The 12,590-nt window shown below is 49.2% G+C and overlaps 1 protein-coding gene across 4 annotated transcripts in view; it reads left to right on the forward strand.

The window, feature by feature from the left end:
• The first annotated feature begins 2,711 nt into the window (after positions 1-2,711).
• The window catches only part of GALNT15 (polypeptide N-acetylgalactosaminyltransferase 15), a 72,805-nt gene continuing 62,926 nt past the window's right edge, over positions 2,712-12,590 (forward strand). Inside the window, exon 1 of one of the 4 annotated variants that reach the window (XM_055381119.2) lies at positions 2,712-4,215. In XM_055381119.2, the coding sequence (XP_055237094.1) occupies positions 3,677-4,215 (539 nt within the window). In that variant the 5' untranslated portion in view covers positions 2,712-3,676. The remainder of the gene's footprint in view (positions 4,216-12,590) is intronic. The other 3 variants (XM_004033696.5, XM_019024747.4, XM_055381120.2) reach the window with 3 other exon arrangements.

The following is a 12,590-nucleotide window of genomic DNA, read 5'->3' on the forward strand; positions in this document are numbered from 1 at the left end:
GAAATGACAGAGCGAGAGCAAGAGTTGAGAGAAGGCAGAGGAGGGTGGGAGGGTGGGGAGGGCAAGATGAACTGTATCCGTTTCCTGCGGCTGCAATAACAAAGTCCCACAAGTGGGTGGCTTAAATAACAGAAATGTATGATCTCGCAGTTGTAGCAACAAGAAGTCCATGATCAAGGTGTTGGCAGTGCTGGTTCTTTCTTAGGACTGTGAAGGACAGTCTGTTTCATGTCTCTCCTAGCTATCAGTGATTTCCCGGCCATCTTTGATATTCCTTGGCTTTTAGATGCGTCACCCAGCCTCTGCCCTCTTCTTCACGTGATGTTCTCTGTGTATGCCTGTCTCTGCCCAATTGTCCCCTTTTTTGTAACAATACCAGTCATATTAGATTAGGGCCCACCCTAACAACCTCCTTTTAACTTGATAATCCACAAAGATCCTATTTGCTGTCAAGGCCCCCTTCACAGGTTCCCCAGCAGAGGCAGGGCTTCAGTGTAATTTATTCAACCCATAATAGGAGCAAGGGTGAGAAAGAGAGGAGAAGGGAGCAAGGTCTGGGCCTCATGTGCCAGGTGATGGTGGGGGATGGGAAGAACTGGCAGCAAAGCTGGCAGGGACGGCAGCAAAGGCCTGGGGAGTGGGAAAATGTGCTTTGTGTGCTCTGGAAAAACAGCAGTGAACAAGCAAACAAAAGCCCTGCCCTTGCGGAGCTTACGGAGCTTACGTTTTATGGGAGTGGGCGGAGAAACAGACAATAAACACCTTAGTATTTGAATTTGCCAGGTGTTGAGAAGAGCCACAGAGATTCTCAAAGAAAGCCCCAAGTTGATGAGGGGTTTCAATGTAGAATGGGGGGTCCATGAAGCCTTCACTAAATAGGTGACATTGGAGTGAACACAAAAATGAAGAAATGAGCCACATGGATGACTTTCTGGGGAAAGAGTGCTCAAGCAGTGGGCTGGCCAGGGTGACAGCCCTGGGGTGGGCTGTTCTCGGTAAGTTCAAGCACAGCGTTGCTAGAGATGAGTGGAAGATGGTGACTCTGCACACTCAGTTTTCTGAAGGCCTCCTGGATTTGGAACCTTCTAATCCTTCATCCTCATTAACCTCAAAATGTCCCCAGATATTCTGAACTACATCTCCCAGGGTGTCTGCCTCTTGAATTTGGAAATGACACAGTATCCCCACCTGGCAATACACCCTGATTGGAGATTTGGAAGACACAATTCAATCCAGAAATTGCTAAGCACTGTCCACTGGGGCATTACAATGGGATTCCAGGAGAACAACCACACGTAACCCACTATTTCACCTCTGACTTCATGAAAACACACGTGTATACATGCTTGTGCACGTGAGTGTGCACAGACACACCACACACACTGGAAGAAACAACTGAGTCAAAAGGTAAAACATTTTTTTCCATGAACATTTTAGCTGACATTCTAAGATCAAAATAAAGACAAAAACAATGAGCAAGTTCATTGCAGGACTTCCCCAATGGCAGTTTTCCCCCCTCCACTCTTGGTTGCAGACAGCATGGCTGCTTTACAGCCATCAGAAGAAACACAGCTCATGGTGATGGTCAGCTATCCTTCAACCTGTTCAAGCCAGAAGCCTGAAAACTGAGCATGCTGGATTCTCTTCTCCCTTCTACCTACCTCACTCCGTCAGTGATCTCAGGTCTCACGGCTTCAAACACTATCTGAGTGCTGCTGGAGTCCAGCTTTGTATATGCAGGCCAGACCTCCCCCTGACCTTCAGCTATCCTACAACTGCTGCCTTCACTTCATCTCCTCTTAGCTGTCTAGAGGACATCTCGAATGTCACATGTTCCAAATCGAGCCACTGGCATGCATTCATCTCCTTCCACCTTCTCTGCTTCCCCATCTTGGTTAATGGCAAGTCTATTCTTCCAACTACTCAGAACAAAAATTTGAACTCATCTTGACTCTTCTCTTCCTCTCACATTAGTCATTAATTCATCAGCAAATCCTATAGGTTCTTCCTTAAAGTATATCCACAAGCTGACCCCTGTCACCACCGATGCCACTTAGTGCAAGCCAAGAAGCTCTTGGTTGGTCTCCCTGCTCCTGCTTTTTGCCCCCCACTGATTAGTCTCAACCCAGCAGCCAGAATGATCCAGTTAAAACCCAAGTCAGATTGTGTCTCTCCTCTAAGGGCTCCCCTCTCACTCAGAGGAAAAGCCAAAGTTCCTTCAATGCAACCAGGGAGTGTCCTGCATGGTCCTCCTGCCCCCCGCCCCCTTGCCTCTCTTATTCCACTTCCCATCAGGCTCCACCCTGCTCTCTTTGCTTCAGCCATGCTGGCCTTTTGCTGTTCCTCAGACATGCCAGCATACTGTTGCCTTGGAACCTTCACATTTATCATTCTGTCTGCCCCGAACACTCAACCTCAGATAGCTGTGCAGCCCTCTCCTTTACACAAATGGTAACTCTTCCATGAAACCTTTCTCCACCACTCAATGTCCATTTCCAAGCCCAGCCCATGCTCCCCAGCCCCATCCCTGCTCTGCTTTTTTGCCTTCATCCTCATCACTATCTGACCCAGTGGATAGTTTTAATTGTATCTGTCACTAGAATGCAAGCTCCATGAGACACACATTTTTGTCTGTGTTATTCATTGCTCTACTTCCAGTTCCCAGAACAATTTTGGCACATAGCATGTGTTCATTAATTATGTGTTGGTTAAATGAAGGAAGCGTTATGAGGGAAAGAGCATGCCACTCCTCTTCCAGCGTCCCCCTCGGTGGCCAGGGCAGAGCAGGCATTCAGCTGCTCTTGTGGGAGAAGAAGGGACTTGCAAGATCATCTCCCTTAGCTCCCTCATTTTCAGGAGGACAGGGACAGTGGTCCCCAGGAAGGGAAGGAGAGTCCAGCCTAGTTTGCCTGATCCCCCGTGGGAGGCTGAGGTTGCAAACAGACAGCTGCAGCTCCTTGCAGCTATGCCACACACACGGCCTTTCTGAATCAGAGGGTATTAGTCTTTCCTTCTGAACTCTTGGGATATTCCTGTTTTGATTTGGCTCTAGCAGTGACGACACCGAGTTGTGCAAAGCCTGGGAACAGTGAGGGCATTAGGACCAGGAGTGACGCGCACGCTTGGCTCTGGGTTGTGTCTGGCAGAGGGCTCTCGGCTGAGTGGAGCTATGTGTGAAAGGAAACCAGGCACTGCCTGCCGGCTTTACATCTGTTGATCTGACCTGACTGGAAGCGTCCAAAGAGGGACGGCTGTCAGCCCTGCTTGACTGAGAACCCACCAGCTCATCCCAGACACCTCATAGCAACCTATTTATACAAAGGGGGAAAGAAACACCTGAGCAGAATGGAATCATTATTTTTTTCCCAAGGAGAAAACCGGGGTAAAGGGAGGGAAGCAATTCAATTTGAAGTCCCTGTGAATGGGCTTTCAGAAGGCAATTAAAGAAATCCACTGAGAGGACTTGGGGTGAAACTTGGGTCCTGTGGTTTTCTGATTGTAAGTGGAAGCAGGTCTTGCACACGCTGTTGGCAAATGTCAGGAGCAGGTTAAGTGACTGGCAGAAAAACTTCCAGGTGGAACGAGCAACCCAGGTTCTGCTGCAAGCTTGAAGGAGCCTAGAGTGGGAGAAAGCTAACTTGAACATGACCTGTTGCATTTGGCAAGTTCTAGCAACATGCTCCTAAGGAAGCGATACAGGCACAGACCATGCAGACTCCAGTTCCTCCTGCTGCTCCTGATGCTGGGATGCGTCCTGATGATGGTGGCGATGTTGCACCCTCCCCCGCACACCCTGCACCAGACTGTCACAGCCCAAGCCAGCAAGCACAGCCCTGAAGCCAGGTACCGCCTGGACTTTGGGGAATCCCAGGATTGGGTACTGGAAGCTGAGGATGAGGGTGAAGAGTACAGCCCTCTGGAGGGCCTGCCACCCTTTATCTCACTGCGGGAGGATCAGCTGCTGGTGGCCGTGGCCTTACCCCAGGCCAGAAGGAACCAGAGCCAGGGCAGGAGAGGTGGCAGCTACCGCCTCATCAAGCAGCCAAGGAGGCAGGATGAGGAAGCCCCAAAGAGGGACTGGGGGGCTGACGAGGACGGGGAGGTGTCTGAAGAAGAGGAGTTGACCCCGTTCAGCCTGGACCCACGTGGCCTCCAGGAGGCACTCAGTGCCCGCATCCCCCTCCAGAGGGCTCTGCCCGAGGTGCGGCACCCACTGTAAGTAAGGCCCTTGTTTTCCCTTCCCTGATCCCAGGGCATGATCAGGTGGTAGCAAACTCGGGAATGCAAACTTTCTGTACCCTGCCTCTCCTGACTTAGAGCAAGTGCTTTTCAAGATGCAGTACCTGGGCCAGCAGCGTCAGCAGCCCCTGGGCACTGGTGGGTTCTCAGAAATGCAGATTCTCAGACCCCATCCCAGACCTGCCAAACAAGAAACTCTGGGTGGGGTCCAGTGGTCTGTACGAACAAGCCCTTCAGGTGAGAATCATTGTCCTAGAAAGCAGAAAGTGAGGAAGGACTCTTGCTTGTTCATTCTCTTCTCCGTCCTGGGTTCTAGTTCTTCTGTCTTTAGGTCAAATGGCTTTATTTCTATAACACAGAAGGGAGGTTAGAGCAGACATTTGCCAGTTCTAACACTCTGACTCCACTACATGTTGATTTTAGGGTTATTGTTAGTGTTTGCTTTTAGTTTGGATCAAAATAACAATTGCAGTTTACATTTAGGGGGCTCTTCCCATGTGTCTGGATTTACTTTACAAGCTTTTAATGTATTAACTCATAAAGTCCTGGAAAGTCCTCACAGCTCTGCAAGATGGGTGCTAGTAGTATCATCATGCTTATTCTATAGGTATGAAAACAAGGCGAAGTTGCTTTCCCAGTCACGCTGCTAGTAGGTAACAAAGTCAGGATTTGAATGCAGGCATGTGAGCTCCAGTCTGCCTGACCCACCGCTCCATGCCACCCTCCTTGGGCCACTAGACTAAGGAAACAGGTCCAGTGCCTGAGAGCCAGAATACTGTGCTGACTGCAATTTACCCTGCCAGGGCAGCCCCAGCCCCAAGAGGTAAGCTGAGAAGTGTAGGTGATGGGCAGAGCTGTGCCCAGGGAGATGCTGGCCCATCCTCCACACCCCCTGCTCCCTTACTGTCACCATGGCTGGCCACTGAGGAGGGAGCCTTGGTTACCAGCATCCAGGGAGCAAGGCAGCTGGTTAGTTTTAGTTTGGTGATTTAGGTCCCTTTTCCTATAGGCCATTGCTCCTCCCAGAGTCTGGAGAGTTTCCTGGAAAGCAAACATGTGTGCAGGGCAGCAGTTGGAAGCAGGGCCACACACTCCTCAGATCCCTGATCTAGTTCCCCTCAACCTGGCTGCTCAGCCACTCACACTCGAGGGTGTGCAATTGCAGGGTCAGCAGCCAGGAGTGAACATCTCCTTAAATTGTGTGCCCCGGGTGCCTCACTCACCTCACCCTACTTCCATTTCAACCCCGCTACACTGTTTTCAAGCCTTACCTTTAAAAGCTATTTTCAGGAAATTCCCACCCCATTCTAGTTTTGTGCCCTCCTTGCACCCTGGAGTTTTAACTCACAGCACTTACAAAACTAAAGCCAAATGATTATTGATGTATTTATCAGTCGAGTGCCTGCTTTCCCTGCTATGCTGTGAGCCCCTTAGAAGGTCAGGACTGAGCTTGTATTGTACATCCCAAAGCCCAACATGCAGTAAAGAAGTGATTGCTGAATGAACAAACATATAGTTTTCAAATTTTTTGACACTATTTTTCATTGGCCTGGAGCAAGAATGAGCATCCTCTTTTTGCTGATAAGAAATAATATTGCCTGAAACAAGAGGGTCTGTGGCTACCAAAGTGGTATGTGTGTGTGACTGTGTGTTTGCATAGTGCAAATGTGTGGTGAATATGCATATTTGTGGGTCATGGTATATGTATGTTCGTGCATGTGTGTTGTATATATTCTCTGTGTTGTGTGTGCATTGCATTATGTGTATTAAATGGATGTCGTGCATGTATGTGTAGTACATGCAGGTACTGCATTATGTGGTGCCTATATGCTTGGTGCACGTTACTTTGTGTATGTGATATGATATGCACAGCTATGCATTGTGCAATGTGTTGTCTTGTGTGCATGTGTGTTAATGTGCATGTATTATGTGCATGGTTCATATATGTATTGTGTATTGGGGTGATGCCACATGCATTGTTCATCTGGGTGTGTGTTGCAGTTTGCTATTCGTTTTGCATATGTTCACGTGGTGCATGTGTGCACAGGTATTGTGTTGTAACTGTGTTTCTTGTGTATGATGTGCATTGTGCTATAAAGGCATTGTGTGAATGGGATATGCATGTATGTACAAGTGTGTTGTGTTTATTATGCATGTGGTATAAAGTGCATGGATATGTTGTATGTGGCACAAGTGCAGGTAAATTTTGTGGTGTGTGTGCTGTGCACGTATTTGTGTGTGCTGTGTGTGTAGTGTGCATGGGTGTAATACGTGTGTATTGTGTATCTTGTGCATGTGGTGTGATGTGCACATGTACTGTGCATGTACTGTGCCTGTGTGTGCTGTAGTGTTTGTTTTACATGTTTTTGTGGTACATGTGTGCATATGTATTCTTTGTGTGTTGCATGTATGTTATACATGTGAGGTGTGAGTGATACATGTGTATGTGTGCAAGCATGTTGTGTATGTTATGCATGTAGTGTGACGTTCATGAGTGTGTGATGTGCACTGTGAGTTGCGTGGTGCAAGTCTGGGTACATTTTGTGCTGTGTGTGTTTGATGTGCACGTGTGTTTATGTGTGTGTGCAACACTTCAGTGGTTGCTTCTTCCAGCCAGAGTAACCAACTCGTCTTGACTCGCCTGAGACTTCCCAGATTTTAGCACTGAAGGTCCCAGGCAGTCGGGAGGAAACTCCTCAACCCCTGCGAAGAGAGACGATTGGATTCTCCAATCCCTAGCTTGCCAGGGTTCTCACGGAACGGCCGCCAGCTTTGTGCGGAGGTGCTCAGCGCCCTCTGCTGGCCCCGGCTGGTGCGTGCGGCCTGCGCAGCGCAGGCCTTGGCCGCAGACTCCCCTCTCCAGTCTGCGGTTCAAGCTCTGGCGCCTTCCCTTAACTGGATTCCTCGCCTGCATGCACAAGAGAGTCCCTGCAAAGCAAGGCAAACGATCTCCACCCTCCCCCCAGGGTGACAGGACTCTTCGGCTCCTACCCCTTTAAATCTGGGCCACAATACAACACAGAAGAGAAACAGCCATATATTAAGCGCCTGCAGTATGCGGGCCCTGCACCGCTGCTTTCCCACCAGGACCAGCAGAACGCTAGGACATCAGGAGCCTGTGCCTCGGGCTGTAGCGCACCCCGTGCTATCGCCAGCCACACATCCTCTTGCAATTCCATCCTTGACTCCTAAGCCAGACAAGCCCCTCTGGCCCAGTTCCTACACCCAAACGCCCACACTAGCTCTGCCTGTTGTCCTTTCCCCCCTGCCCAGGCCACAGGCCTTTTTCTGAGTACCTTTAGAGTCATTTCTGGAGGTCAGTTTGAATAGGTGGCATTTGAGGAAAATTACCAATGATGCAAGAGCAAAAAAGAAAAATATCAGTGGAAAAGAGGTCAAAAGACAGTCTCTGAAAAGAGAGGCAAAATTACAGTGAACATTTATTGAGCACTTACTATGTGCTAGAGGCTCTGCTAAGTGGTTTTTGTTTTCAACTCTTCATAGAAAACCTCTAAGGTAGGTTTCATTTCATGGATGAGGAAACTGAGGCACAGAAAGATGGAGGGACTGGTGCCGGGTTATCTGACCAGGCGAGTCTGACACCAAAGTCATACTCTTAACCACCACACTACACTTTGCCAGTCTGCCACTCTCCAGACCAGAGATTGGGCAAGTCACATGGGCTGGAAGTGTTTTCATCTTAAAATGGGGAGAACTCACACGGGTCCATGGGGAGACACTTGCGGAAATGCTTATCACAGCATCCTTGATGGTGCTGAGGAGCTGGAAGCCACCTGGATGTCTTGTCACAGGGCAGGAGGAGCTGGGTGCACCCTATGAGATACTCAGCCTGAGTTAGAAGCAACAGACTCTGGGTACATTCAACAATGAAGGGAGACCCTAAAAATCCCCTGCTGAGTGAAAAAGTAAGGCACAGAAAGCGGCCTACAGCACTGTTATCATTAGGGGAAATGTAAATCCATGCAAACTAACCGATCCATTCTTTACAGGAACAGAACAAACTCAATGAAATGGTTGTGCTGTGGGAAAGGGAGGGTCCTCGGGGCAGAGGTGGGGATAAAACTGGATGAATACTGAGGCAAAATAGAGAAGAGCCCATGATGGAACCACAAACAGGAACGGGATTAACTCAGCCCTTCAAAGCTGCTGTCAAAGAAGGGGTGGGAGGAACAAGCCCTGCCCATTTAGCCTCCTGTAGCACGGATGGTTTTCAAAGTTCTTCCAGGCCCCAGCTCTCCTTTGATCATCCTGGTATCCAGTGCAGGGGCAATGGGTTCCTAGGATCAAAGAGGCTGCTGTGTGAGCCAGTGCTTTGTAATCTACATCTACGGCTGAACTTGAGCGTGCATCAGAACAACTAGAGGGCTTGTTAAAAATACAGATTCCTGGCCTTCATTCCTGTAGTTTCTGATTCAGTGGGTGTGAGGTGGGGCTCAACATTTGCATTTCTGCAAACTCCTGGTACTGCTGCTGCTGCTCCCAATCCAGAGACACTTTGAGAACCTCTGCTCTAAGGCACACTCTTTATGCCGAACAGACTGGCCAGAGCAGTGCTCCTCAAACTTTAAGGTGCATGCGAATCTTCTAGGCATCCTGTTAAAATGCAGTCAAATTCAGCAGGTCAGGAGGGCAGCCTCAGATGCTCCATTTCTATCAAAGGCACTCCAAGGTGGCACCAGCACTGTTGGCCCACAGAGCACATTTTTCAACAGTGAGGAGTTACACCACGACTTCCCAAAAGTATGTGCACACCCAACCCCCCTATATTGCTTGTTAAAGACATAGATGTTCAGACCCCCTCACTGGCAATGCTCCAGAGTTCTGAGTTGGAGCCCAGTAATCAGAATTTTTTTAAGCTGATGCTAGATAGTCTGGGGAACTACTGGTAGAGAAAGCGAGTGGAGAGCTGGTAGAGTTTGGGAAGTTTCCATGTAGGAAGCAATACTAGAGTCAGAAAATAGAAAAGAGAGCAGAGAGGAACAGGCTTCCTCATGGCCCCGGCAGTTTGTCCTTAAACATAAATGTCAACTCAGCGGTAGCTGGCTGTGCGCTACCTGCTTTTAACTTGCCTTTATGGTTCAGCCTGTGTTTCCCTGGTTTATGTACCCACAGCTGTGATTAAACAGTTGTGGACCTGTGGTTGAATCCTGGTACCACCTGTTACTGTGTGACCTTGTACAAGTCACTCAACCTCTCTGAGCCTCAGTTCCTCAACTGTAAAATGGGATAATAATAACACCCTTGCATAAGGTTGTAGAGAAAATGAGATACAATGTGTGATGATTTTCCGTGTGTATTAAGTCCAAACAGAAGTTGCCCTTATCATATTCTTGAGTAAAGGTCTAGGAGTAAGTTGGAGAGATGGAGAAAAATGGAGCTGTGGATATCATATTACTGTCCTTTCTCTGACTGAAAAGTTATTTTCTGGCCCTGGAGGCTGCTAAATCATCATAAATGTGCAGGTACATTGGAATTATCTGGAAAGTCTTAAAAACTATTCATACTCATGCTCCACTTCCAAGGATTTCTATTTAGTTGGTCTGGGGTGAGGCCTGGGCACCAAGAGCTTAAAACTCCCCAGGTGGTTCTATCGTGAAGCCAGGCTGCAAGGCCCCAGGTGGTCAATGGCTCTTCACAGCTGGTGGGGAGAGCTGGGAGGGATATCTTCTGCTTTGTTCCCCACTTCCTGCCCCAGAGGCCATAATGGGCAAGGGGTCAGAGGGAAGGGCAGGGGCGGGAGAGTCGCCTTGGCTGCAGCTTTGTTGTCAAGTAGAAGATGGTGTTGCAATCCACACAGGGTCCACTCAGTTCCCTGCGAAGACTCTGTCCTGCCAGGCCGTGATTCATCCCAAGATGACTTCCCACACCCCTTGTTGGCTGTGATAGCCTGGCCTGCAAAAGAGGAAGGAGGCAGCTGACAGGGCATCAGTAAATCCAAGAGAGCAGACATGCCCTTCGGGATGAGGGACAAGAACAGGAACAAGCTGGGCTTGAGACCTGGGGCTGGAACTTAGCTCAATTCCCCCCACAAGAGAGGGAAGACAACCCAGTATGGGCAGTGTGAGTGGTGCTTATGGGGCCTGGCTGTCCAAGTCATGAAGGGATGCCACAAACACCAACCTTCCAGCCCTCGAGTCCACAGTGGCCGCAGCAGAGGCAGTACCTTCTCTGGACCTCCACTCTGGATCCATTACCCTGCAGTGGGGTTGTAGCGTAGACAGAGCTGAGTATATAGCGCCCTTTTTTGGGTCAAATGCACTCATGGTAACAAGTGTGGTAGGGTCTTACTCTGCACTTCAGGACAAACCCAGCTGGCCTTGGGGGTTAGATTAGATGTGGTTAATCTGCACCTTGTCCTGGGCTGGGAGGAATTGATGTTATTTACTCCAGTGCCACTCACAGTGTGGTCCTCAGACCTGCAGCCTCAGAAATGCAGACCCTTCAGACCCCACTTAAACCTACTAGATGAAATCTCTACTTTAACAGGATCCCTAGGTGATTTCCATCCATGTTAAAGTTTGAGAGCCATTATGAGGCCAGTGGTTCACAGCCCCCACTCACATTAGAACCAATGAGTCATCATGTCAAGGCTCCAACGCAGACCAAGTAAATGTGATTCACAGGAACTCACTCTCTAAGTGATTCTAATGTGTAGCCAGGCTGAGGACCACTGCTTAGGCCACTTTAGGTGACTAAGAACAGAGATGCTCAAGTCACTTAAGGTGATGGAGTTACTGCAAGTTTACACAGGAAGTAAGTAAGGAACAGGGAACTGTCCAGACAAGGTTGAAGGAGGTGGACAGGAGGGAGACCCACGATCCACAGTTCCTTTGGGGACTTGGCCTTCCTGACATCCTGCAGCAGTAGGGGCCCTAGCACCTGGCCAAGTATTCTGTACATCTGTCAGCTCACCTCCTATTGTCTTGTCACTAACAACCACTGCCCTCTACTCTAACTGTGGTCCAGGAACCAACAGCATCAGCATTACCTGGGAGCTCACCAGAAATGCAGAATCTCAGGCCCCACCCCAGACCTACTTGATCTAAGTCTACATTTAATGAGGTCCCGGATGGTTCAAGGGCATATGGACACCGGAGAGGCACTGAGCTACGTCTTGGCTTCTACCACCCTGTCTTTGGATTACTGTCTGCTCTATGACCTGCTATCAACTGCTCACTTTTTGCATGTCTAAAGCTCACACTTCTTGAGATGGAAGATCTGGCAGGTTTCTCTGGCTGCTAGCCTGGGGAGGCTGTCCCTGTTAGGTGGAACTATGGCTCCAAGATGCTTCATAGGCCTCCGGTCAGTGTTCAGACCAGTGACTCCCAGTCTGTGCCTGTCTCTGGTTCAGAGGTAGATGCCAGGATCAGAGCAAGCCAAGGATCCCCTGAACCCCTCCAGAAGTGAGCTGTGGGAGTTTGGAGAACCTGCACAAAGAGAAGGGGATGGCATGTACCTTGTGACCTCTGTCCACTGATGGAGAATGACAGGCTGGCAGAATCAGCCTCCACTGCAGACTCCAGCCCTTTCCTCCCATCTCTCTTGTCTGCAAGCTTCTTCATCCATTCTTCCAAGGCCTCAGCTCCAGGCTGTGTCCCAGCCCTAGCAGCCTCAGGCCTGGCCTAGAAGTTGGTATGGTGTTCCCAAGATAAGTGCCACCAATTACAGGCAAGCTAGGATTTTCTTGTAATGGAGGAACTTGGCTCTGTGGGATTACTCCCCTGTTAATCTTGACAACCAACTTACACACTTCCTGAGAACAAGTTCAGTGTCTGTCTTCCTTCAGTGAACAAATAGCTATTGAACAACTATCAGAAGTAAGAAGGTAAGCAATACCCAGCCCCAACCCCAAGAAGCTTGGGGTGCACTGGGGGATGCAGACAAGCAAACAGGCTGGTACATCAGTGGAATCAGGGCTGAGATAGAGAAGCCTACCCGAGTGGGGCGCCTCCACTGATTTGATAGGAACTGGGAGTCAGTATCCCCAAAACAGCTTTAGCAAACCTGGCAGAAACCTTTCTACTCTGGCCAGGCAAGGGGAGGGGGGGAAGAGCGTCAGTACTACAGCCAGGCCATCTGGTGCAATGCTGTGACTCATTCTCTTCAGAGCCATCATCCAAATGCATTTTTCCAAGTTCACAGGGGATCCTGGAGCTGCATGAAAAGAGGGTGTGCATCTGTATGTAAACACAAGACACCAGACTCCTCTGATCTTGGAGTGTGAAGATATAAAGCTAGCCTGCAGAACAGCTCTCTTAGGCTAAGATTATCCCTTTCAATCCAGGACACACCCCTGGGCTGGAGAAAGGTATCAACATCCCTGTGTTGGC

Source organism: Gorilla gorilla, chromosome 2 (assembly GCF_029281585.2).
Source record: "Gorilla gorilla gorilla isolate KB3781 chromosome 2, NHGRI_mGorGor1-v2.1_pri, whole genome shotgun sequence".
Classification (NCBI taxonomy): Eukaryota; Metazoa; Chordata; class Mammalia; order Primates; family Hominidae; genus Gorilla; species Gorilla gorilla.